We start from the raw sequence: 25,927 nt of genomic DNA on the forward strand, positions 1-25,927 counted from the left end.
ATTGCACATGAGCTGAAAACATTAAATACATATGACATTAACAATAGAACGTTGGTTACGTATTGTAACCCCAGATTTTATGAGTCTAGTCGCAGCCCTTAAGCTAGCTGCTATTGGAATAATGCGCAGCTGGAAGGATGATCTCAGCATCAGCCAATCATGAAGAGCTTAAATGTATGCCCACCAATGGTGGGCACCCCTGTGGGTATATAAGTGGAGCGACTCCACTGTTCGCCTCCGATGGCTCTTAGTCCTAACAGAACCAGTGGGGCCATTGGCTTAAGGGCTGCAACTAGACTCATAGAAACTGGGGTTACAATACGTAACCAATGTTCTATTTCGTCTAGTCTTAGCCCTTAAGCTAGCTGCTATTGGAATAATGCGCAGCTGGATGGGTTTACGCCACACTGGGTAGCTCAAACAAATGGACACACCTAACATGTCTCCTTTAGCGAGGGTCGCTCAGCGTCAGCCCAGGGCTTAAAAGGCTAAGCAGCCAGAGAGAAGAGTGGGGCCCTCACTAAAAATGTCATCCACAAGAGGATGAAATTCATTCAAGTAGGGCTGATGTGGTGCCATAATGCTTTCACTCAGCCTGCTGAGGTCCAAGCACTGAACGAGTGATGGAACCTGAAGACACATCTCGTAAATAATAACGAGTAAAGGAACATGGGGAAGCCCATGAAGCAGCCTGACAAATATCTTCCATCGACACACCACTGTGGAGCGCCATAGAAGAGGAAATCCCTCTGGCTGAGTGAGCCCTGAGTGTCTTAGGAGGATCCCGCCCTGATGATGTGTAAGCGAGTGAAATGGCGTCACACAGCCAGTGTGAAAGACGCTGGGTCGACAGCGCTTGCCCAAGGGAAGAGTCTCTGTAGTGCACAAACAGGCTTTGTGAGCGGCGAATCCCTGAAGTGCGTGACACATATCATGCGAGCGCATGCACCGGGCAGAGAATGTGGGAAGCCGCCTCCTCATCAGAATCATGGGGAGGAGGAAAAAGTCCAGCCAATGAAACTGACCTGGATTTGAAGGAAGTATTAATGTTTTTGGGCACAAGGGCTGGGTTGGGGCATAAAACAGCAGACCCGCCATCTTCCCGGATCCTGAAGCATGCGGGAGCCACTGAGAGGGCGGTTAGGTCGCTCACTCTCTTGACTGATGCCAACGCCAGCAGCAAGGCAGTTTTGAGTGACAGGAACTTGAGTGAGACCTGGTCCAAGGGTTCAAATGGGGCTTCAGATAAGCCACGCAGAACCACCGTTATGTCCCACTGGGGAAATAGCGGGCGGGACACAGGTCTGTTCCTTCTGACACCTTTTAGAAAACGTTTTGTGAGGGGATGATTGAAAACAGATCTATCTCCAAAACCCTGGTGATAGGATGAGATAGCTGCAGCATATGTCTTAATAGTGCTGAATGCGAGGCCCCTGTCCATCAGCATCTGCAGAAACGATAGGACATCCGCCAGCTGGCAGGAGAGTGCTTGAACATTCCGCTCTGTGCACCATTTCTGGAAAGCTGCCCATTTAGCAGCATAAGATGTGACGGTAGAAGGCCCCCGCACACTCTGAATCGTGGCGACCACATCATGCGGCAGCCCAGAAGCCTCTAAGCGTGACCGCTCAGCGGCCAGACCCACAGCCGTTGGCCTATTTCTGGAGGATGTTTGATTATCCCATCTGCCTGGAGAAGGGCGTCCGCCCTCCACGAGGAGCCAGACACTAGCGCTTGCAGGTCTGGAAACCATGACGCGGACAAGCGTCTGGGAGCTACCAGAATTACCGAGAGCTGTTCCGACCGAACTCGGTCCAGGAGACGGGGAATCCGTGGGACCAGCGGAACCGCATACAGGAGCGTCTGAGGCCAGGACTGGTGTGAGAAGGTGTCCACTCCGAGTGGGGGGTGGTCCCGGGGACTCAGGGAAAACCACAGGCGACACTGTGCGTTTTCGCGAGCGGCGAACAGATCCACAGAGGGTTCCCCGAACTTGATCCAGATCTGTGATATCAGTGCGGGATGCAGATGCCAGTCGGAGTCGCGGGGTCCCCCTCTCGACAGGATGCCTGCTGCCACATTCAGGACCCCCGGAATGTTGGTGGCTTTGATGGACAGCAGGTGGACATGTGCCCAACACAGTAAATCTGTGGCTACGCGCAATAGTGGGAGGGATTGAACTCCCCTTTGGCGATTTATGTAGGCTGCCGCCACCTGGTTGTCTGTGTGAAATTGACGGCCCTCGAGAAGGGCAGCGAAGTGTCTGATCACATTCCTCACTGTCATAAGCTCCAACACATTTATGTGCTCGTGCGTGTGGGAGGGCCAGCGATCTGCCACCGTATGGGACAAGCACGTGCCCCCCCATCCCAACAGTGACACATCCGTAAAACAGATACGTGTGACGTAGGATGTCCGATGGGGACCCCGTGTGAGAGGATGCAGGGATTCCCCCAGTGAGCGAGGTCCCCGCCCACTGAAGGGAGAACCCTCAACATACGTCTCTTCTGACGTATCGGGTGTACCCGGAGGCAGATGAACCAACGCTGTAGGCGTCTTGTGTGCAATAAACCTAACGGCACCACAGCGTGGGCTGCAGCCATCATGCCCAGAAGTTTCATGACTAACAGGGCTCTCATGATCTTGCAGGGTTGCACGCAGGAGATCACCGTGGTGAGATTTGCCGCTCTCGCCAGAGACAAACGTGCTCTCATTAGGGAGGCGTTCAGCTCCACCCCGAGAAACACAATCGACGGATGGAAGGATGGAGCTCTTTTCCCAGTTTATGGAAAACCCTAGGGTTGACAGATGCTCTATTAACTTCTTGGTTTGCTCTGACGCCTCGTCCTTGGACCGGGCACATAGGAGCAAATGGTCCAGGTAAAATAAAACCCTCATTCCCGCCATGCGCAATGGCTTCAGAGCGGTCTCCAGACATTGGAGAAGGTGCGCGGGGCTAGCGAGTAGCCGAAAGGGAGACGATTGAACTGGTATTGAACTCCCTTGAATGAAAAGCGCAGTAACTTCCGGTGTTTGGGAATTACTGGGATGTGGAAGTATGCATATTTCAGGTTTATTGACGTGAACCAGTCCCCGGAGCGCACGTATTCTAGGACTTGCCTCATTGTAAACATGCGGAAATGCATCACTGCTATGGAGCAGTTGAACAGGGAAAGGTCGAGAATTGGTCTCATTCCTCCAGACTTCTTCGGTACTACGAAGTAGTGGGAGTAGAAGCCTGAGAGCTCTTGTCCGCGAGGGACTTGGGAAAGGGCGTCCTTGAACAGAAGTTCTCGCAGCTCCAGCTCCAGGGCCTGAGATTGCTCCTGTGACGTGAACATCGTCTCCACGATCCCGTTGAAGGGAGGAGGAGAGGACTGAAAATGGAGTGTGTGACCGTAATGAATGGTCTCCGATATCCATTTGCTCATGAGACAAAGGCAGCGCCATTCTTGCGCGCGTTCCGACAGCGGACGCGTGTTCGAGGTCACATGAACGACGTCTGAGGACTGGGTTCGCGCCCTTACCGCCATCGCTCGCACCAGAGAACTGGTAGCGACCCATGGAGGGCTGCGCTCAAAAGGGCGAGTGTGAAACAGCTGGAAGAGGCTGATCCGCACCACGGAGTGGGGAGTCCAAAGTTAAAGGACGAGTGGGAGCCGGGCCCGTGCACGGGGAGGACATAGTGCCAGCGGATGGAGCCGCGCACTGTGTCGCCACGCGCGGTCGCGACAGCGCCATGACATCCCGTCCCACCCAACGTTGTGGGGGAAGCGGAATGTGTTGGGCCTGGCTGGAAGCTAGGGCCGGTGCGCAAATGGAGCGCACCTGTACAGCTGGCCGTGTAATATGATTGACTGCGGGAACATGCTGATGTGTCGCAGTGCTTGGTGTGGGGAACATGTGTGAGGATTCGGCAGAGGATTCTGCAGAGGACTGTAGGATTTTGCTCTCTATGTGACATTTTTTGGGTTTTATTTCAAAACCAAAATCATTCAGAGTTAACATTACAGTCATAAGCACACACATTTGTTCCCAGACCCAGAGTGAGTGGAGTCTAGTTCTGATATGGGGATTAATAGTCAGAGCCTCGGTCGCTCCTATCCAGTGAAACAGAATATTTAGTGCAGCTCAGACAAGCTAAGAAGGTGTAATGCAGCGGTAGGGAACCCTGGTCCTCGAGAGCTGCTATCCTACATGTTATAGTGCTTTCCTTGTTCCAACACACATGCTTTTAATCAGCAGGTGGTTAACGGGTTTCTGCACAGCTTGATGAGCTACTGAACAGGTGAATCAGGTGTGTTGGAACAGGGAAAACATTAAAACATGTAGGATAGTGGCTCTCGAGGACCAGGATTCCCTCCCCTGTGTAGTGCACACCTGGTGTAGAATCTGATGTCGTCATCTGATCCCGAGAATCTCTCCAGCCAGAATGAAAGCTTCACTGACGCCTCCTCCAGGCTCTTCCTCAGCTCCTCTATGGCCAGCTGCTGAGCTTCTATGATGTCCCGAGCTGTATCTAAAGCTGACATCATAATCATGGCACTGAAGCACCTCTTCCACATCCATCTCTTCTTGTTCAGCGTCAGCTTCTGGTCGTTTTGTCCTCTCCCAGACACTTGCCCGAACCGGGAGTGAGTATTTATTCCAGGGGGAAAGTACCGGTAGGGTTGGACGATGATTCAATAGTTCAATATATCTACTGATAGACATGCGGAGCGATAGATAAAAAAATGGGTTGATAAAACTTCAGTTAAAAGTTTCCTTTTTTCATTCTAACCTATCAGGTAGCAGCATACTAGACTCACTACTTACTGCTAACCGATCTAAACCACAGACTCGACACTACGTCACCAGGCCCTCCTCTCTCAAGCCAAAACAGAGCATGAAGCATCAAGATGGTTAGGGCTGCCATGATCATTCGACTCATCACGACGATGTCGACCAACAACACAACCTTATTTTATAAACATTTTAAAATTGTGCCTGCTGCGGCACGGTCGGCGTTTGCTTCCTGTCTTTCTGCTCAGCTGAGGCGCTGAACAGACATGTATAGATGTTGAAACAAATGGAAATGGAGGTAGGGCTGCTTCAGAGCATCAGACAAACAGCCGTTTACGCTGCAGAAACCTTTGTTTCCCCGCCACTGACGTATCTCCAGTTAAAAACCCAGGAAGTTTGAAAAAGGTCTACTGCAGACTTATTCGGTGAGGAAAAGGCAACAAAATAGTTTACACACAAAAATGAAGACTTAACATTTAGTTAAATGCTGCTCACTAGATTCAGGTTATTTGCGGGACAACTCTAAAGAGTCTAATGTTGTATTGCATTGACTGAGTTGTTTCTCTTGCTTTTTTTTTCATAATAGAAGAAAACCCCCACAAGAGTGTTGTGGTTCCACAGCAGAATAGATGGTGTTCTGATGCTTTATTTGCATAATCCTAATCTAAACTTTGCCTCCTCAGTGTTTCCTCTGACCTGCGCTGTTCAGAATTATGCGTGGGGGAAGTTTGGACTGGAGAGCACCGTGGCCAGACTGGTGGTCGGTGACGATCCACTTGCTGTCATAGAGGATAACAAGCCCTATGCAGAGGTAAGGACAGTTTTTAATCAGACCATACACCTGCATCATTTTCTCTACCCCAACCATTTTTCCATGTCTGATTCAGTTTCATGTACAGTTTTATTTATTTTAAGGTTATGAACATTTTTAGACAAAGACAAAAAGCTAAAAATAATAAAATTGTGAGGAGCATCATTGTACCATGCATTTCAGATGTCATTCTGTTACATATAAGCACACAGAGTCAGATCTTATCGGTCTAACATACGTTTTGACCAGGCTTTGTAAAGCATGTCTTGTTGAAATCTGACAGCAACCATAACATGAATTTCTTCTGTGGTGTTGATCCAGTCTGTGATGGTTGGAATTAGGGATGAGCGAGTACACCACTATCTGTATCTGTATCTGTACTCGGAATGGGTGTGGCATAACCCGGAAGTGGGCGTGGTTTAACCAGAAGTGGGTGTGGTTTACATCAATATATTATTTTAAGTCTGAAATTGATATGGATTGATCAAAAGTTGATATGTGTATTGTTTATTTGAAAACTATTTACAGAGCAGCCTCAGAATTGAGATTAAATATTTTTGATCACAATAGTAAAGGAACTATTACAGAACAAGTGTTTCAATAAAATCAGAACATTAATATTTAGGTGCATGGATTAATACATCTGAACTCATGCAGTAGGAACCAGGAAATATGAAATGCTAGAACCAGACACAACTTTAGGTATATTTTTTATTTTAAGTTGATTAAACTGATTTTATCTTAACATTCTTGGCATTTTGCCCCACACAAAGTTAAACAAAACAATGTGGATTAAGGTGTGTGTGTCTGAGAGAGATAGAGAGGGTGAGAGGGAGAGGGGGTAAAAAAAAAAAAAACCCGACCGGAGCGGAGATAGTGAGTGACTGATTCAGCATGTCAGCTCTGTCTTGTCAAATGCACCATGTAAGTTACGAAAAAAGAAACTTTAAATATTCAACTGAAAAAGAGGCGAGCTGAAGAAAACCTAGGGATAACTGAAGAAACGTGAGCAACAGTGAAGCAATCACAGCGAGATCCGTTGCTGTCTGTGTGTGTGCGTGGATGAGCCGGACGGACTGCGCTCCCGGCCGGGTAGAGAGTTTTGTGTGTAGGGAGGGGCGGGCGCTCTATGTGACTGGCCAATCACAGAGCGTGAAGACAGTCAGTTACCCAATGAGGATTTTCCTTCAGCACGATTACAGATATTTACGAGGTTTACTCGTTTCATGCTCGTATTCGTCAAAAATGCTTTATCCGTACCGGATACTCGTCTGAAACGAGTACCCAGCTCATCCCCTAGTTGGAATGTCCTTTTCAGCCGTTTCCAGGTGATGGTCATCTTGCTCGCTGCTAATAGCATCCAGAGTTGATACTTCTTTTCCCCCACTGTGTGACATTAGTCAAATACGAAGTTTCAGATTTCCACTACCAGATACCTTGTTCATGTGTTCACGTATCTGTACAAAGAGTCTCCAGCCTGTAGCATCATTACCTTGGTAGGTGTAATAAAGAACCTGACCACATTCTTCTAATAGAACTCTCTCCATGGGTTAGATCTTGTGTTTGACATATATTCTCCCCACGTTCTTCTGGATCCTGAATATTACTTTTCATTTCCCACCTTCTAATTTAGGTTGAGACACAGTAAGAGTGCGAGAGCCTTCTTCGTGGTGACTCCTGTCCTGTGGAACAGCTTGCCCCTTAAAGGCCACCTTTCACTTTAAACCCATCTAAGCATTTTTGAATAGCTTCACCTATAAAAGAAGTATATAGTCTATCTATATTTGTCTTCCATCTCCGTGTCCTTTGGGGTTAAAAACAACCAAAAGTATCTAAGTTTAGATATCAAGTGGAGGATTATAGCTGAATCTATAACGCTCTACCTGTGAGAGTTAAACTGTTTTTGGTACTCAGACATCAGTTCTGGTTGCTTTATAGCCGGACAGGACACGGGGACAGAGGGGAAAAGAACTGACAGCTTACAGGAGTTAATGCACCCCCTCACTGAAGGTAAACAGTAGTTCCGTCCCTCCTGTCTTTGTTTTAGAAGAAACTGACAACCCAGCAGCTGGATATGAAACATGTTTCAGTAGAACCTTCCTTCCTAAATGATTGAAACATCAGACTCTTTTGGGATTTTCTCACAGTAACCTTCTCACTATATTCTTACATACTGCACCTTTAACATATTTGCACCAGTAATTTCTAATAGTTGAATTGGACAACTTTAAGACTTGCTTTGTATTATGTGTGGGTGTGGGAGGGGCTAAAATTGTCTCTCTGGTGTGTGTGTGTGTGTGTGTGTGTGTGTGTGTGTGTGTGTGTGTGTGTGTGTGTGTGTGTGTGTGTGTGTGTGTGTGTGTGTGTGTGTGTGTGTGTGTGTGTGTGTGTTATCCTCACATCATCAGACTGAGGTTAGAGTCTCTGGGCACCTGGGAGGTCAGACAGGCTCTCTGCAGCTCTTCTGGATGTAGTTCTGCACGTCTCTGGTTAAAACAAACAACCATATTATGTTTATTACATATTAGTGTTTATGGTACACACCTGTGGTTCTCAGCTGACATCAGTGGCCCCTGTTGCTGTGAAAACTCCGGGACACCCAGATATGATCCTGACTACAGTGATTAAAATAAATTAATTAGTGAGAAATGACATCAAGACGAGGTATGTGGGGAAAAGTATTGCACTCTGCCGGGTGACTGATAGCAGGATATGTACATGTATGTATGCTGATGGCTTTATGATACACTTAATCTCTGAAGGAGAACCAGGAAGCTGAAGAATAAACTCCATCTCTGAGTCTCCAAGTCTGACACAGCCCACTTCTGATCAGAATAAATCAGCTGCAGGAAGTCTCACACTTGAAACACTGCTCTGAGTCTTGGAAACATGGTAGGGTTAAGAAGAAGAAACACACTTGCCACATCTGAAATGGTGCCTTCTTTTTGTTTTCCATCAGGAAGTGTTTTGCAACTACAATCTCTTCTTTTCTGAGTGAGATCTTGTAGTGATTGGCAATTAGTTCTAATGATTGTCCACACATGAAGTCCTCTGCTGCTGGATGACAAGCTTGTATGCCTTTCATCAGATCAGTGCCAACACCACTCAATCTTCTCTCCAGCTCACTTAGCATTCTATCAATGCATGGGTAGAATATGTGGTTTCTCAGCTCATCCCCAGAGCTTGCGTGAGATCTTGTGCCTGTGGTAGACTCCACCACATAGTCATCTAAATGCCTTTGCTTTCTTTTTCGAGAGACATCTTGTGAATTGTTGGCCTCAAAAATATCTGTGGCCTGTTTGTCTAACTGATCTGCAGTTTCAGTCAGCATTGATTTTAGAGTTTCAAGGACGGCTTCTTTGTACATGGTAGCCTGGGCTAGGTCTATGTCCTGCATCTGGAGGTACATGTGGAGCCTCTCTATAGTGGACAACAGACTTTTAAACATCACCAGCATATAAACACTAGATAATCTAACAAGTTGTGTGTGTAATCCAATTGCAATGGGATCATTCATTTCTGCCAGGCACCTTAGCAGTGCAGGGAAGTTAGCAATGACACAAGTTACAGACTGTAATTGGCATGCCCATCTAGTCTTAGATAGCTGAACTAGCTGGCTCTCTTTTAAACCCAATACTTTTTGCATGTCGGTGAAAGCCTTATGATTGATCAGAGAAACACTAAAGAAACTGTACAACCTCTCTAGTGTGTTAAAGAAATCACTGGCGTCTGACACAGCCTTGCAAGTGTGGCACAGCACCAAATTAAGTTCATGAGCATAGCAGTGCACATAAACTGCTTCTGGATGCCTTTGACGAAAAAGAGCCTGAACTCGTCCAACTGGACCACGCATCAAAGCTGCTCCATCATATGCTTGTGCAACACATTTCAGTTCTTGCAATCCATTTGATTCTAACACATTTTCTATGGTGTCTGCAATGGAAACATCATCAGACTCAAGGTTGGAAAGCTGAAGAAAACGCTCTTTCACTGTGTCATCAGACCCCACATAATGCACACAAACAGCAAGTTGCTCAACACAACCATCACGAGCTTCATCAACCATCACTGCAAACATTTTTGAATGTTTCATCTCATTAATGATCCCAGCAGTAACCTCATCAGCACAACACTTGATCATTTCATTTTGTGAACCAGGGGAAAGATATGTGGAATGAGAGGGTGCACTGTGGTCTTTTAGAAACGGGTCAAATTCCTCCAGGTAAGTCAAGAGCTCCAGGAAATTCCCCCGGTTGCTTGAGGAATCTGTTTCATCGTGGCCTCGGAAAGGCATTCCCTGTTTAGCTAAAAAATATATCGTAGCCACAACACGACAAAGGTACTCTCTCCATTCGGTGATCTGGTCAATGCTGGCCACATTTATTCAGTCAACCACACTGCCTTTTGTCAAAGTTACCTTATAGCCATTCCAGGCAAGCATTGAAGCTTTGTGTCCTGCACATGTGTCATGCTCTCTGAAGCTCTCCAATGCTCTTTTCCAGTTGGAAAAACCAACCATGCTAGTGATGCTGTCTTTTTTTGGCCGCCATGCCTGCTTTCCAAAGACTCTGCAGCTAAAGCAGAATGCTGAATTTTGACTGATCGAATACTCCAGCCACTCAAAAGAGTCAAACATTTTCTTTGGAATGACCTTCTCTGAAGTCCAAAGTTTGTGAAAGGGTACTCTATATGTTTTGGTCTCTCTGGGCCTGTTTCCAGGGTTCCTAAATCGGTCACTCTGGCATCTTCTATCTCCACCTCTTTCCAGCTTCCCGAGTCATCTGTAATGAAAATAAGACAGGAACAAGTTAGAAAATGATACACACCTGACTCAAAACAATTGAATTCAAAAGGTTTTTTTTAATAGCTTGTTGTGAAACGGCACTATATCAATAAACTGAAATGAAAAATCATTGTCCTAATGATGGTTTTTCTGGTGGTGATGCAGCTACATCAACTGCTCCTGTGGCCTCTTCAGTCTGTAGGTCATCTCTCACAACCACTAAAAGATCATGACATCAAAATTAATTGTGCGAAGCTGAGAACTAAAAATACAAAAATAAACATCCTTATTGTTGTGTTCTAACACTAGGTGGCAGCAGAGCATTACATGTATAAAATTGAGGTGTAGAGAAAGAGCTGAGGAGTTCTGCAACAAATGTTCAAGATGGATGCTGCATGTTTGTTTCTCTTTGTTAAATTTCCAGATTAATAAAAAAAATACTGCCTGCTACTTTCAACTAACTACATAACATTTAAGTAAATAATTGGACTACATGCATTCAAAATGCATCAAGTGTATTACTAATCTGTTTAATTTGGTTAGCATGCTCCAGAACAAAAAAGGCAGATAACTATTACCAATCTCTATGGTTGATTCGAAGACCTTTGCTGCAGGCTCCTGCTTTAGCTCACCTTTGCTTCTTTCTACAAAAATATTAAACCAAATCAACATGAGCATTAAAGCAACAGAAAACAAGCAACACAGATAATGATGCAATACAAGCAACTGGACAAAAACAACAAATCAGCATGTTGTTCTACATCCATTATGGAAACATTTCCCCTTTCTAAAGCTGCAAATTGGGTCTACTGTGGAGTTCTTCAGTATTTAAAATTGTTTTGCTATGAAATGTAAAAGTTTTCATTGCTTTGTATTATTAATAAAATGTTCTAAATTTCGTCCACATGCTACTGCCTACTAGGGATAGCTAGTTAGCTAGCAACACAACAGCTAAAGTAAACGATGCATGAGTCAGCATTTTCCTTTCTGAATAATTTCATTTGCACTTCTCAAAGATAGATTCTTACCAGTAGGCTTTCTCCTGAAAAAAACTGAAGAGTTTCAACAGTTTTCTTTAATGTTTTCTATGATCCATTGATAACTGCTAATCTTATCACAAGGTTTACTCTACTCCAACTGATCTCAGAACAAAGAGCTGGCAAAACACATAGTCGCAAGACACCAAACATTTACATTAAGGCGGCGCCAAACACAACATTTCCATTTTTTCACAACACCTTTTTATCTGGGTGTACGCATTCCAGTGGTTGCCGCCTCACTCAATATCGCATGCAGAGCACGTTGCGCACGCTCGTGTCCATTCAGAGCAGGCAAGATAGGAGAGGGGAGGGGGTGAGACACCACGGTAGTAGCAAGCCCAGCTTGCTGTGAGTTAGGGTTAGATGAGCGAGCCTGTGGCTGATGAGTGAAAAAATTATGAATAAATATTTGGGGTTTGACTGAAAACATTCGGGGCTGAAGCCCCGTCAAAATCGTCTGGTGACACGGCTGGCTAACTCTCCAGTCAGAGACCTGAGATGTATCTAATACCAGGAAGATTGGTTTCTACAGCAGCATTCTTGTTTCAGCTGTAATATAAGTCGGTGTTTAGGAATAAATGATTAATAAAGTCTTATTTAGCTTCACTGTCAGGGAGACGGCAGCAGTTAGCATGTAGCTAATGCTAGCTGGCTACAAACACAGTACAGCAAAGTTATATTTACTAAATACAAACAACAAAAATGCTCAAACTTACCTTTTAAGAGAAATCCCCCAAGCTCTGGTCTCAATAATCCGCTGATTATAGCAGGAATAATCCCCACAGAACTCTGGCATCCTGTTACTGCCGCTGTTGTGGTCCATGTCTGCGGAAGCATGACCGATCCAAGATGGCGACCACATTTCCTGCGACCAATAGGGGGGCTATCACGTGGTGTTAATCGCCTCTTGTTACCCCCTGCGTACTACACGACACTCAGCCCAAAACTTGCCCCGATCATGTAGATTCTCACACGAGGGGAAAATGAGCTCAAAAATGTGAAAAGGTCGCACAGTGTGCTCCTGGTTTTAGAGCTTCGTTGCAACATGTGAGAAAGCACGCTCTCCAAGGCTGTACAGTGCGACATGTATGTCACACGTGCAATGAAAAACACTCTGTGCGATAAACAATTTTTAGACGTTGCACTCGTGCAACATCTTTTCAAGTTACCTTTATGCCCTTTATTGTACAAGGTAAGTTTTTGTGTAAGGAAGATGCTTTTTACTGGCGGACAATGTGCTAATAGAGAGCCTAAGTCTCCTCCCTTTCTGGTCGGCTCATGAGTCCCTGGAAGAAAGGAAAAATGAACGCAAGTCAATGGGGCTAAAAGCTATTTTCTAATCCGCTTAGCCTTAGACCCTGGATCACACGTTATTCTGCAGTTTAAATGAAAAGTAATGATGGGTGTTCCACCGCTTGAACGGTGCGGAGCGGTGGAGAAACGCGTTTCAACAGTGGAACCGACCGGAATAGCTACAAATTAAAATTTCTCTGGTTGTTGGTACAATTGCAAACAGCACAACATCTTCCCGAGCTGCCTGAGTACATTTTTTGAGGGTAAATATTTTTTTTTTAAATCCTCTTCAAATGTTCAAAAAACTGTTACTAGCAGCTAAACCTGACAGTACAAATGAAATGAATGGGAATGCTCCACATCCGGCATCTCACCGGTTGTTGCTTGCATCAGCGTTTCTCCACGAGGCCACTCAAAGATAAGGCGGGTAAGGGTGGCAGTTGTTATAGTTGATGATGAGAGGAAGACTCCAGCGGGAGAAGAAGAAAACACGGTTATATTAGAACTTGGTTTAAAATCAAAACTCAGATTTCCTCATTCTAAATCTGATTAATTAGGTTATTTTCTCCCTTAACTTTTTAAAAAACACATTACAGAACTATGACGGATAATTTTTTTTTTTTAAAGCATTTGTTTTAAACATACCTTCTGGGAGTTCACCTGGGTTCAAAGTCCAGCTAAATACAAACTTACTCTGTTTGCCTCATTACAAAATTTAGAAAATGAAAATGTTAATTCTTGTTTTATGTGTCCTCTTCATCTTAGCTGTAGCTGCGGCCCCTGCAATGATGATCCAGCCCTGCTCATCTTCAAATATTGCAAGGGCTTTTGGGAATAAAGCATAACTTTGAGTGGTAGAGGGCTTTGTCCGTTGTACTGTTTGTAGAAGATCTGATAGTGGAGAGACATCTCTTGGTCAGAGTTGGAGTCCAGCTGCATGCACAAGTCAAACAACAAAAGAAATGAAGTAACTGCATTGAAAGATAGGAGCAGTTTGTGGGAGAGGTGGCTGATGTATTATTCAGTAATTCTGAAGGATTGCTACCTTTGTATTTTGTCTGCAGACCCCGTTTTTCTTGTGTGATATATATTAAAATTTAATTAATAACAAATAAAACTGTATAAACTTTTTTAAGTAAAAACTAAATATAAAAATGAATGAAGAATGTAAAACTACCTCAATGACTTAAAGTCATCAATAATATGTGTTCAGGAGTTTGAACTGCCTCTACTTACTAACAGAAGTGATGACTGTTGCAGTTGTGGATGGGGGCCCACCCTAAAGGCGACGCCCAGATCAAAGACAATCGGATTGCCCAAACAACCCTGGGCCAGTGGATTGCACACTACCCAGCATGCCTCGGCTCCAAAGTGAAGGACGCTTTTCAGGGTCAGCTGCCCTTCCTCTTCAAGGTTCTGTCTGTCAATACAGCTTTGTCCATACAGGCCCACCCCAACAAGGTGAAAAGCACACACACACACACACACACACCCTTTTCTAGCTCAACCTCCATTATGCATTATGTCATATTTTACAATGATTTATTTATCTTTATCCAACAGTTTTTTCTGCTAAAAGTGTTTCTGTTTGAACAGAGCTGATAAAATTCAGAGCAGGTTTAAAACTTTTGCAACAAGCATATAACCCTTCTAAAACCTGCTTTTACTGTCACTGGTGGGTTATGAAAATACTTCAGTGTCATATACAGTAGGATGCAAAGGTTTGGGCAGCCTTGTTAATCTTCATGGTTTTCTTGGTTGTTACAATGAAAAATCTTCAGTTAAATATATCTAATGGTAGGGCTGCACAATATATCTTTATCACGATATCAGCATGTGCAATATGCATAAAGCAAAGAACAGATAAATATCGTAGTGAATGGTCAGCTCAAATGTTTGCTACACATAATGCATTCTGTCGGTCAAACGGAAGCATGATGTTTCTTAACACATCAAATAGAGCTCTTCACCCTTTTGGCCAATTGGGTGGGTTCTCATAGATCAGATGCCCACCCCCGAGGCTAACGGCACTTCATTTTGATAGATAGCAAACACCTGAGTTAGCTTTGCTCTGATCTATCTGCTGATTCTGCTTTTCCTGGGATCCACTGATCGCCTTTTCTTGTTCATTTTATTTTTCCCTTTCCTCACATCTTTTGCTTTTCTCATTTTTGGGATTTTTTTTGTAAGTATTTTCATTTGTTTTTGATGATTTTTGTCCCTGAGTTAAGTTTTTATTTGTCGCACGTGTAACGGAACGGAATGACTGTTTTTTCCCTCCTCAGCTCAAGACTAGTCTGCATGGGATAGGGTCTCAAGGTCTCATGCATTCCTTCTAACCTGCTTATTTTCAGCTCAACAGAAGAATGAAGAATGAACTCTTTTCTTTTAATTAATCAAAGAACTCTATTTTAATAAAGCTAATCCATCAAAGTGTTAGTCAATAAATAAGATGTGACCGACCTGTGAAATCAAAATATTAATTACCTTATTATAATCCTATAGAATATAAAGGTACTTTGACTTTAAGTGTTCCAACAGGACTCATTTCACGTAGCGTTAAAAAGACATAACACATTCCTTTCAGTGATCCAATCAGAATCTTACAGATCTGACGGAGGCATGGTTCTGATGGTGTTTAGTAATTTTTCATTCGACAATAAACCATAACATCCGATTTGTAAACTATGCCACGTCAGCTCTAACGCAGTTCAAAGCGTTCCACAGAAAGTGACGGAGTGGCCAATCCTAATCTCAACTCTTTAACCGAAAGAACAACAACAAGCTGAAAAGAAATATTCGTTGCGATTCCAACAGCGACAACAGTTCCTTTCAGAATAAAAGCTGAACCATCCAGACCCAGCCTTGGGTCTCACCAGACACCACAACCTGTCGTGTACTCGGAAGTAACTCAAAGACGGGTCTGATCGGAACTGCGGCTTTTCCTACCGGCTCGGTTTCAGAGAGGGTCCACTGGATCTCGATATTCCTGATCCACAGAGGACTTCCACGAAGGGTAGGTAGACCGACATGATGGTGTCTCATGTGTTTCTGAACCTCCTAACCAAGGCTTAATGCGAAAACAACACCTTCAGTTCCCGTCAGAACAATCGCTTCATTCGGATTTGCTGGTTCTGATTTAACATCACACGTCATCCATTCACCGCCTTATCCATTTTAGTTACACTATACATTTAGTTTTAAAGTCAGTCTAGTTTAATTTGTTAGTAATAAAATTCTTAACTTTTAAACTTGACTCTCCCTCTTCTGTTGTCTCTGAGTGAATACGGAGCGGTTATCTAATCCCTGCATTAAAAAGATCCAATCTTCTGGTTTAAATAACCCACCAATCCGCAAGGTGGAGTTCATATTTCCTATGGAATCCCACACCTTATGGCTCATTAAATAACTGTAATCTATAATTCATTACACACATAATATCGTCATCGCAATATTAATCACTGTTATCGCATATTTCAGGTTTTCCTGATATTGTGCTGCCCTACCTTATAGGAAACAGTAATATTTGAGAAGTGAAACAAAGTTTATAGGATTTACAAAAAGTGCAGTAATTGTTTGACTGGTGCGTACATTTGGGCACTGATGTCATTTTAATTATTCCAAAAACTTTAAAAGTAATTTTTGGATTTGGAACTCAAAATTGGTTTGGTAAGCTGAGTGACCCTTGACCTAGATACACAGCTGGATCCAGTTGTGAGAGTTTACTCTGAAGAGTAGCAGCATGGAGGTCTGAAAGGAACTTTTATATACTTATATATACATATATATATGTATGTATGTATGTATTTATATATGTATGTATGTATGTATGCATATATATATATATATATATATATATATATATATATATATGTATATATACATCAATCAATCAAAGCTTTATTTATAAAGCGCCTTCCGCAACCCTGTCAGGAAGCCCAAAGCGCTGAACGGTATTTATATTAAATATAAATATAAATGTATGTATATATATATGTATGTATATATATATATATATATATATATATATATATGTATGTATATATATATAATTTACTAATAAACAAAAACACTTCTGAAGTATGCAAACAAAAAGCCGTAGTATGTGATTATATCACCTGTTGTAACATGTGACAAACATACTTGTATTTGTCCCCGTTGAAGCCGTTCTGGTATAGTTCTGATCATAAACAGGATTACATAAACGTGACTTTGTGATTGTTTCTGTCATTAGGAGCTAGCTGCCAGTCTTCACGCTCAGTTTCCAGAACATTATCCCGACAACAACCACAAGCCAGAGATGGCCATCGCCCTCACACGCTTCCAAGGCCTCTGTGGCTTTAGACCAGTTGTAGAAATTCTGAGCTTCCTTCAGCGTGAGTCCTGGTGTTGTGTATTGTGCCAGGTCTTCAGACAACTGGAGCAATATGTTTTACTGTACATTAATTTCTACCATTTGCTGTATTTGTGCTGTGTCCCAGAGGTCCCGGAGTTCTATGCGCTGGTGGGCCAGGAAGCAGCGGAAGAGCTGCAGAGCAGCATGGGAGATGAGATTCGTTCAAGCCAGGCTCTGAAAAAGTGCTTCACAAGGATGATGAGCTGTGAGAAGAAGGTCTTCGTGGATGAATTGAATGAGCTGGTTAAAAGAGTGTCTGAGGAAGGTGAGGCTTTAATAACCCTTTTTACAAGACACATCGTTCTGGCAAATTGGCGTAATATTACTCACACAGTGTCTCTTATACGCGCGCCATGCTGGCTTGGAATTACGCCAATTTGACGCATTCATTCCGCTTCGCTTGGCAGTAATAATGCGGTAATTGTCTGTCTTAGAAACGGCGATTGCACCTTGGGAAACAGAGGGAGGTGTCATGACGACGTGAGGAGTTATTGTCGAGCTCCAGCCGGCAACTATATTGAAAATGAAAGTAGACACAGGCCGTAAGTTTTGCTTTGTTAGAGCTGGAGCTCAGATGACCCAGAGACTGCATGGAGACTGTGGGGTCCAGACACCTTTAGGAGCAGCTTGTTAATGAGTGCAGCTCTGATCGCAGTAAAACGCAAGTTATGTCCAAGAGGAACAGAAGTCTCTGGCAGTGCAGGGACCGCCCCCATACCCCCTTTATGCTGCCATCGCCTAATCTTTAAAAAAAAAAAGGACACGATTTTGCCACATTACCGCCACGGTCTGACCACTTATAAATAGGGATGGGTACTGAATTCGGTACCTTGTAATGCACCCACTGAATTCCATAGTACTGACTGAGTACCAATTCACGTCATATGCAGTGTTTCCCTTACATAGGTAATATACAGTATTAAATTCAACAACTATACTAATCTGGTGTCATTTAAGATCTGGAATAAATGAATTTAGGAATGAACATTTGTTAACCCATCATTCAGGACTGTAGAGCATTCACATTAATAAAACTTTAGACTTAAACATATTGGAAATTCAACAAAATATGATTATATATAACTTATAAAATTATAAAGTAATTTTATGAGCCAGAAAATATAAACTATATTCAAAGAAGTTAGATAAGAAGTTTTGCATCTTCTGCAGCGTCTTGATGCCTTGTGATATAACACAGGATAAGTTCAGAATATTGGGTCAAGATGTTTATGTATTTAATTTATTTATGCATGTATTTAAGATCATCGATACTCAAACCGACACCTCCGGTGTCAGATTGACCTGTATGTAGAAGTTAACTTTTGGTCATTTGATGAAGTACTTGGCCTTTCGGTACGTTACAAAAGGCGTTACAGTTTTTCAACCCTTTAACATCCAGAGCCTTTAACCCAAAGTCCCTGGAGTCTGCTTCCTTCCTGGAAGACTATATTATACAAGAATACAGTAGTAACTTGTTGTTCTCATTTGCATCCTACAAACTAATGGAATACTAACTTATATGACTTCATCTTAGACTTCTTGCTCTTAGTTTCAGAGTTCCTGGATTTTTTAAAGGAAGATCTGTGCTTCTTCAGGGGTTTATAGGAAAGTGTTTTGCCCTCGTGAGTCGCACCCCATGTAGGACCCCCAGTTTTTGTAGTTCTGCACAAATTGGGTCAAAATTCTATTCTGGACAATCCCGGTAGCCAAGTCTGGATAGAAACTACCCTGTTGATCTTTGTAATTCATATCTTTTTTATCCCGTGCAGAGATCAGGATTGCCTGTTAGTCTTTATAGTTGCAAAATTATAATGACGGCTATTTCGTAGCCATGGCGCAGCTCCACTCCTGAGCCTATGTAGGGGAAACACTAGTCAAATGTGCTCGATTGTTTAGTTGTCCCATCTTTCCCCTTCTGTGGCTCAACCGTATTAGTTGAAGCTATTAGTGAGCAGGAGAACATTATTACAAACTTGGCAGCAGAGCACTCAAAATGTTCGACTACATGACCACTATAACCAGACCCCTGAAATTATCAATTTTAATTGACTGGGAACTAGTTTTATATGACACAGTGACATTTGATTTAAAGGGACTTTACAGAGTTTTGAATTTTTATGCTCGCGATTGCCCCCTGAGGCCAAAAGCGTAACGGCAGCTTCAATAGTAGACTCGTGCACGAGGCACGCATGCTGTACGTGCACACTCCTTAACGAAAATAACAGCTGAGACAGTCCCTTGTGTGTGTGTGTGTGTGTGTGTGTGTGTGTGTGTGTGTGTGTGTGTGTGTGTGTGTGTGTGTGTGTGTATGTGTGTGTGTGTGTGAGAGAGAGAGAGAGAGAGGGACAGAGGACAGGAGAACGCACAGCTAATTAATTAAATAATTTGGTTCTGTACCTTTCTCTTCAGCACAGCCGACAAAGGTTTAAGATGGGTCAGTCCTCCTGCACGCTCAGATAATTCCCTTCCCTTGCTTGAAAAATTGTTCCAAAATGAAAGTTGAACCCACATCTTTTTTATCTGTGAATTCAATGCCGTTCGGCGAGTCTCAAATAAAAATTTGGGCGTCTTACTGTAAAAAAATACCATTAATGTAAAAAAGAAACTCTAAATAAACTATGTTCACATCCAGAATCGAACCCAGGTCTTCTGAACCAGAGTCCGACATCTTACTAGGTGAGCAAAAGCGCCAGTGACGTCCTTTGTATCTGTAACATTTATATCCTTGATAATAGCTGAAAAACGTTCAAAGAACGGTTCGGCGCGAAAATGGCTATTTTGTTGCTAATTTGCAGGAAATATCTAGAAGAAAGTTCTACAGAAAGTAGCTAATGGTCCTCAGAAATGTAGCTAGCTTTGTCACTAGACGTTAGGAACAGCAACAAAGTGGCATTGCTTTTCTCTCTGCTGCTAAAGCTACGGATAGCAAATGCTATGGGCTATGCCTGAGCATGAACGCGCATGAAGCAGCCTGCTCGACCCGAGCAGCTCTCTTTTTCTGTGATTTTACAGAAAAACAGGCAATCACAGTAAAAATGCCAGGGCTCATTCTACAGGACCAGGGCATTGCAGGAGAATAGTGAGACGTGGAGGATGACTGCTTATACTGAGCCAGGATTCTCTGGAGGTTTCTTCCTGTTAAAAGGGAGTTTTCCTCTCCACTGTCGCTGCATGCTTGCTTAGTAGGAGGATTGCTGTATAGTCACTGACACTAGTCAGTGACTTGATGCAATTTGCTGGGTTCCTTATATAGGAAACATAATTTCTGATTGGCTTAATGAACTGTGAATTGGAATGTTTATTATGTGAAGTGCCTTGAGACCACTCTTCTCGTGATTTGGCGCTATATAAATAAACTTGAATTGAATTGAATTTAATATATGAAGAAGAAATTTATTATTTATATACATGTTTTGGCTGTCAAACGTCCTTATAGTCCCTTTAAGTATCTTTCCAGAGTTTTCCCCTAAATGATATAGGATTTTTCAGAAATCCATAAAAGTGATTATCTTGTGTACTGTGATATAATGTAATCAAAACAACATTTTTTTTGCTAAGCACGCCCCCTGCCCCGCAGAGCTCTGTGCAATAGAAAACTGAGCATTGACCAGAACTAACCAATAGCGTTAGATTAGCGCCTACAAGCTTCAAATTTAAGGAATACCTACAAAAAAGGGATGGAGAGATGATTTGTGTGATTATGCGCCACTAGATGGTGCCATCAGATAAGAGAAATACTCCGTAAAGAGACTTTGATTAAAAAGCTTTTTTTTTTTTTGTAAAGCTTGAGTCTATCCATCCATTCTCTTCTGCTTATCAGTAAGAGCTTGAGTTTACAATAGTATCCATGTCTACTGTTTAATTCTCTACTTCATTATTTTTAATAAATATTCTTGGGCAAATTTTCTTGAATGATTAAAATGCGATTAATCAAGATTAATTCCAAAGCCTCTAATTAATTAGCTTAATTTTTTTTTATTGAGTCCCCCCCTTAATTATTTTTACCACCACTGTCAATCATTTAGTTTTATTTAACCCTCCCACTGTCCTAATGGGTGTGATCCCGCGAGGAAAGTTGACCATTGAGCAGGGTTGATGGTTTATCCCTTGGCTCCATGTGGGCAGGAGTGAGGAGTGAGCACCACTTCACCCCTGCCACATGGACCTCAAGGGATAAACCATCAATCCTGCACAATGGTCTACTTTCCTCGCGGGGTCACCCATACAGACAGTGGGAGCGTTATATTTATAAATCTTTACATGGAATCATTTGTTTACATTTTTAAGTGTAAATCATTAAGTCAGTGCTTGAACATAGAGAATAAACTTTAGTGAATAAAATCCTCACAAATATCAATAAAAGGCTCAAGACCAAATACTGAACCTTGAGGTACCTCAGGTAAACACTGTGCATCCTCTTTTGCCTGTACTTTGACATTCCCACTAGGTGGCAGCAGAGTTTCCTGTCCTTGTCCTTCAACCTTACAAACGGAGCATTAAACGGGTAGAAATGCAGCTTTGCTCCTCTAAATATGTCTGGTGTGTTCAGGTGCAGCAGGAAAGGACACGTCCAACAGCAACGGTGAGCTGCTGCTTCGTCTCCACTCCCAGTATCCTGGAGACATCGGCTGCTTCTCCATATACTTCCTGAATTATGTGGTTTTGGAACCGGGCCAGGCCATGTTTCTCGGTGCCAACGAGCCTCATGCCTACATCCATGGTGGTCAGTGACGTTTTGCTTTTTTCATTTATCTGGTGTCCACAACAGGCCCCATTAGAGACAGATGGCTTCAGTTGTTAAAAAAAAAATGCACACACACACACATTAAAGCTGGTGTAGCTGGGTAATGGGAGTCTGAATAAAAGCTGTGTGTGAAAATAATCAGCACCATTTTCAGGATTTTGTAGCAGGCGACTCAAAGTCCAGTCAGATATGAGGCTGATGAGTTTAGTTCGCTGACCTATCCCAGAAATGGCTCTTGGAACAGTTTAACGTGGGTGCTGTCTCTTAGCTTAGCTTAGCATCTGTCCCTTTATTTTCTAGATTGTATCGAATGCATGGCCTGCTCTGATAATACCGTCAGGGCTGGCCTGACACGGAAATACATCGACGTCAACACTCTGTGTGAGATGTTAAACTACAAACCAGCATCAGCCTCCTCCAAGATCTTCCCTGGTGTCCCGGATCCCTCTGACCCCTATGTAACGTTGTACGACTCCCCAGTGCCAGACTTCAAGGTCATAAAGATCCAGGTAGGGGACTTCCTTAGTTTCACCTTAACATTTACATCCATCTTACATGTTTTGGTTCTGCAGAGAGCTCTTTGTTTCTGCTGCTCCTTGGTTTTGCCTCTGCTTTGAGGTTTTGCTTTTGCAAGATGGGTTACGTGGATGTTGATCATTTGTAAGGAACACGGGGCAACGTCGGTTACACGGGCTTGGTTTTGATTTTAGGAGTCGGATGGTGAGCTGAAAAACATCCATCCATTTTCATCCGCTTATCCGAGACGGGTCGCAGGGGCAGCAGCCTAAGCAGGAAGGCCCAGACTTCCCTCTCCCCAGCTAACTTGGGCCAGCTCCTCCGGGGAATCCCAAGGCATTCCCTGGCCAGGTGAGAGACATAGTCCCTCCAGCGTGTCCTGGGTCTTCCTTTAGGTCTCCTCACGGTTGAACGAGCTCGGAAAACCTCACCAGGGTGGCATCCAGAAGGCATCCTGACCAGATGCCCGAGCCACCTCAACTGGCTCCTCTCGATGTGGAGGAGCAGCGGGTCTACTCCGAGTCCCTCCCGGATGACCGAGCTTCTCACCCTATCTCTTAAGGGAGAGCCCAGCCACCCTGCAGAAAAAACTCATGTCAGCTGCTTGATCTCATTCTTTCGGTCACTACCCAAAGCTCGTGACCATAGGTGAGGGTTGGAACGTAGATCAACTGGTAAATCGAGAGCTTTTCTTTCTGGCTCAGCTCTCTCTTCACCATCACAGACTGGTACAACGCCTGCATCACTGCAGATGCAGCACCAATCCACCTGTCGATCTCACGCTCCGTCTTTCCACACTCATGAACCAGACCCCGAGAGCTGAAAAACATCCTTAGTAAAATATGCCGGGTTAGAGTAAAGTCGTGTCAGCGTAAAAAGCTTGTTAACACCAAATCCCTTAAATGCCGTTGGTTTTTTAACCTGATGATCACACAAGGCTTTCGAACCCTGTGGACATCTCCTGTGACAAGGACAGTTTTTCCTCACAGTGCTTTCCTGTTTCAGCTGTTTATCCCATTAAGTTAAATAGATCTAATCCCACCCCCCTCTCGCTCTGTGCTGGTGTTCACCATAGTGGGTCAGAAGGTCTTTAGAGACCCTAAGAAGAGCTGTTTCAGTAGAATGAGCTCTACGAAAACCTGACTGGAAGCTATCATAGATGTTATGTTCATCAAGAGCAGCTGTGAGTTGTTTAGCCTCAAGCTTTTCCAAGATCTTGGAGATGAACAGAAGTTTAGAGATGGGTCTGAAGCTGCTATGGAGAGAGGTGTCAAGACTTGTTTTTTTAAGAAGCGGGTGGATTACAGCGTTCTTAAAGTAAGCAGGGACCTGACCAGAGTAGCATTAAAGCTTCTTTCTGGAGTATTTATCTTATCCGATGGTACCATCTAGTGGCTGACAAGCATATCACACAAAATGTCTGTCGCTCTGTTTAAGATGGCGACTTCACGTTTCTGTTTATGAATGTACTTCTGTATTGACAAATAGCTGAAACATGTTGTTTTACGAGTATTATTCTCATGCCATGTTTCTTCTTCCGGCTCTTGGAGGGTGCAGACACTTTTCTTCTCCTCTCCTCCATATCTTATCCTCAAGGCCTCTGTCTGTCTGTGTGTGCTGGGTGCACGGCTGCTTCTGCATCTTTTCTGGAAACTGAAATTCACTAAATTGGATCTCGTCAGTTGGTCACTCAACACGGTTGATAAAATGTTTTCAACTATGAGAACGGGAGAAGGGGCTCCCGGATGCCCCTCCGGGACAGACCAGCTGTCTGTGGAGGACTCTGAAGATGTGTGGATATTCGTGGTGTTGGTGTCGGGTTTCCTGCTGATTGGCATTGGAGGCTTCCTGGCTTACCGGAAAATTAACCAGCTGTCGAGGAATATAGGCCTGATCTCCGAGCTCAGAGATGGATTGCACCGCGCTGTGAATTCACAGACTCACATAATTGTCGAGATGAATCGTAAGCTTGGAACTTTGGCCGAGATTCATTCATTGGCACAGAAGATGGATGCCATCAAGGATAGAGTGGACGAATCAGCACGGATTGGGATAGTTTAATGTCCATTATTGGGATTTTGAGAGGTTGAGGACAAACAAACTTAAGACAGAGAGGAAATTATCTCAGTCTGGCCCCAAAACTATTTCTAATCGGAATCTGGCGCCCTTGACCTACAACGACCCGCCGCTCCTCTACGTTGAGAGGAGCCAGTTGAGGTGGCTCGGGCATCTGATTAGGATGCCTCCTGGACGCCTCCCTGGTGAAATTTTCCAGGCACGTCCAACCGGGAGAAGACCCAGGACTATGTCTCTTACCCAGCCAGGGAACACCTTGAGGTTCCCCCGGAAGAGCTGGCCCAAGTGGCTGAGAAGAGGGAAGTCTGGGCCTCGCTGCTTAGGCTGCTGCCCTACGACCCGACCCAAATAAGCACCCAGAAATGATTGGATGGATGGATGCTGTTAACAGTTTTATCAACTTTGTACCTAGGTCTTATAAGTGCATGGTTGCCATGGTAACCACTGACTCCTTTGATCCATCTAAGCACAAGGGCCAAAAGTGTAAAGGTAATAGTTCTCTCAGGCCACAAAAATGTGTAATTAGAAAACGGCAAAAATGATTTGATAGTGATGTTTTTTATCATTAAAACTGGTCAAAAATAGGCATTTTAGTAAAATCTTTAACAAAGAAATGTAGCAGTGTATGTCTACATCAATAGTCTGACGAGATAGAAGTAATCATTCTAGGATGATCATTAGACTTGGCTCAAAGTCACTCTGAGGGCCACACTTTGGACTCGCCTGATCTGAGGGAGGATTTTAGACACTAATAAAAATTATTAAGCTAACTGGTTGCTATAATAGGAGTGAACCATTAGTGCCTGCACCTTTGCTGTCTTCTAGGGATTGAGATGATGTAATTACACTCACATGGGTATACTACTTAATGTGACATGTCACCATCAAACCAATGTCATGTCACTAAGTAGGCTCCCCTGTCTCCCTGCAGGTCCCTCCTTCAGTGAAGGACTACTGTGTGGCTGCCGTGGACAGCGCTAGCATCCTCCTGGTCATTGAGGGTGATGCCATAGCAGCCTCTGCTGCTGCCTTTTCTGACCTCACAATGAAACGTGGCTCTGTCCTGTTTGTCTCGGCCAATGAGAGCCTATCCCTGCACATCACCTCCCAGTCTGGAGTGACCCTGTTCAGAGCCTGCTGCCTGTTGTAGGTGTGTGTGTGTGTGTGTGTGTGTGTGTGTGTGTGTGTGTGTGTGTGTGTGTGTGTGTGTGCGCGCGCGTGTGTGGGTGCGCGTGCGCGCATCCAGCCATCCTTTCTAATTAAACCCTTTGTGAGCACAGCTGTTGCAGGCCTCTTACTGCTGCTGCACCGGCAGCACCTGAAACAGTAAAACAACTCAGACTTGGTTTAATTAGCCTTTTGAGATTCTGATATAGTGAAGATTGTGATATTTAAAAACTATTTAATTGCTGTTTTGGATCATAAATCAATAAGCAGAAGTTTTAAAGACATGATTTTTGAACCAATAAATTCCAGAACAATCCAA

General features: G+C 43.6%; 1 protein-coding gene and 1 long non-coding RNA gene across 3 annotated transcripts in view; one reads left to right on the plus strand and one right to left on the minus strand.

Moving 5' to 3' along the window:
- Window positions 1-25,927, plus strand: part of mpi (mannose phosphate isomerase) — a 27,296-nt gene extending 1,369 nt beyond the window's left edge. For both annotated transcript variants that reach the window (XM_015952202.3, XM_054743078.2), the window contains exons 2-8: window positions 5,466-5,593; window positions 13,970-14,170; window positions 16,944-17,085; window positions 17,191-17,370; window positions 21,655-21,828; window positions 22,150-22,358; window positions 25,373-25,927. In XM_015952202.3, coding sequence (XP_015807688.1) covers window positions 5,466-5,593; window positions 13,970-14,170; window positions 16,944-17,085; window positions 17,191-17,370; window positions 21,655-21,828; window positions 22,150-22,358; window positions 25,373-25,591 — 1,253 coding nt within the window. In that variant the 3' untranslated portion in view covers window positions 25,592-25,927. The remainder of the gene's footprint in view (window positions 1-5,465; window positions 5,594-13,969; window positions 14,171-16,943; window positions 17,086-17,190; window positions 17,371-21,654; window positions 21,829-22,149; window positions 22,359-25,372) is intronic.
- On the minus strand, window positions 10,262-11,503 carry LOC139062655 (uncharacterized). Its single transcript, XR_011516228.1, has 3 exons — window positions 11,405-11,503; window positions 10,955-11,020; window positions 10,262-10,374 (listed from the first exon to the last, which is right to left on the minus strand). It is a non-coding gene; the product is annotated as an uncharacterized lncRNA (long non-coding RNA).

The sequence above is a fragment of the Nothobranchius furzeri genome, chromosome 14 (genome assembly GCF_043380555.1).
Source record: "Nothobranchius furzeri strain GRZ-AD chromosome 14, NfurGRZ-RIMD1, whole genome shotgun sequence".
NCBI classification, from domain to species: Eukaryota; Metazoa; Chordata; class Actinopteri; order Cyprinodontiformes; family Nothobranchiidae; genus Nothobranchius; species Nothobranchius furzeri.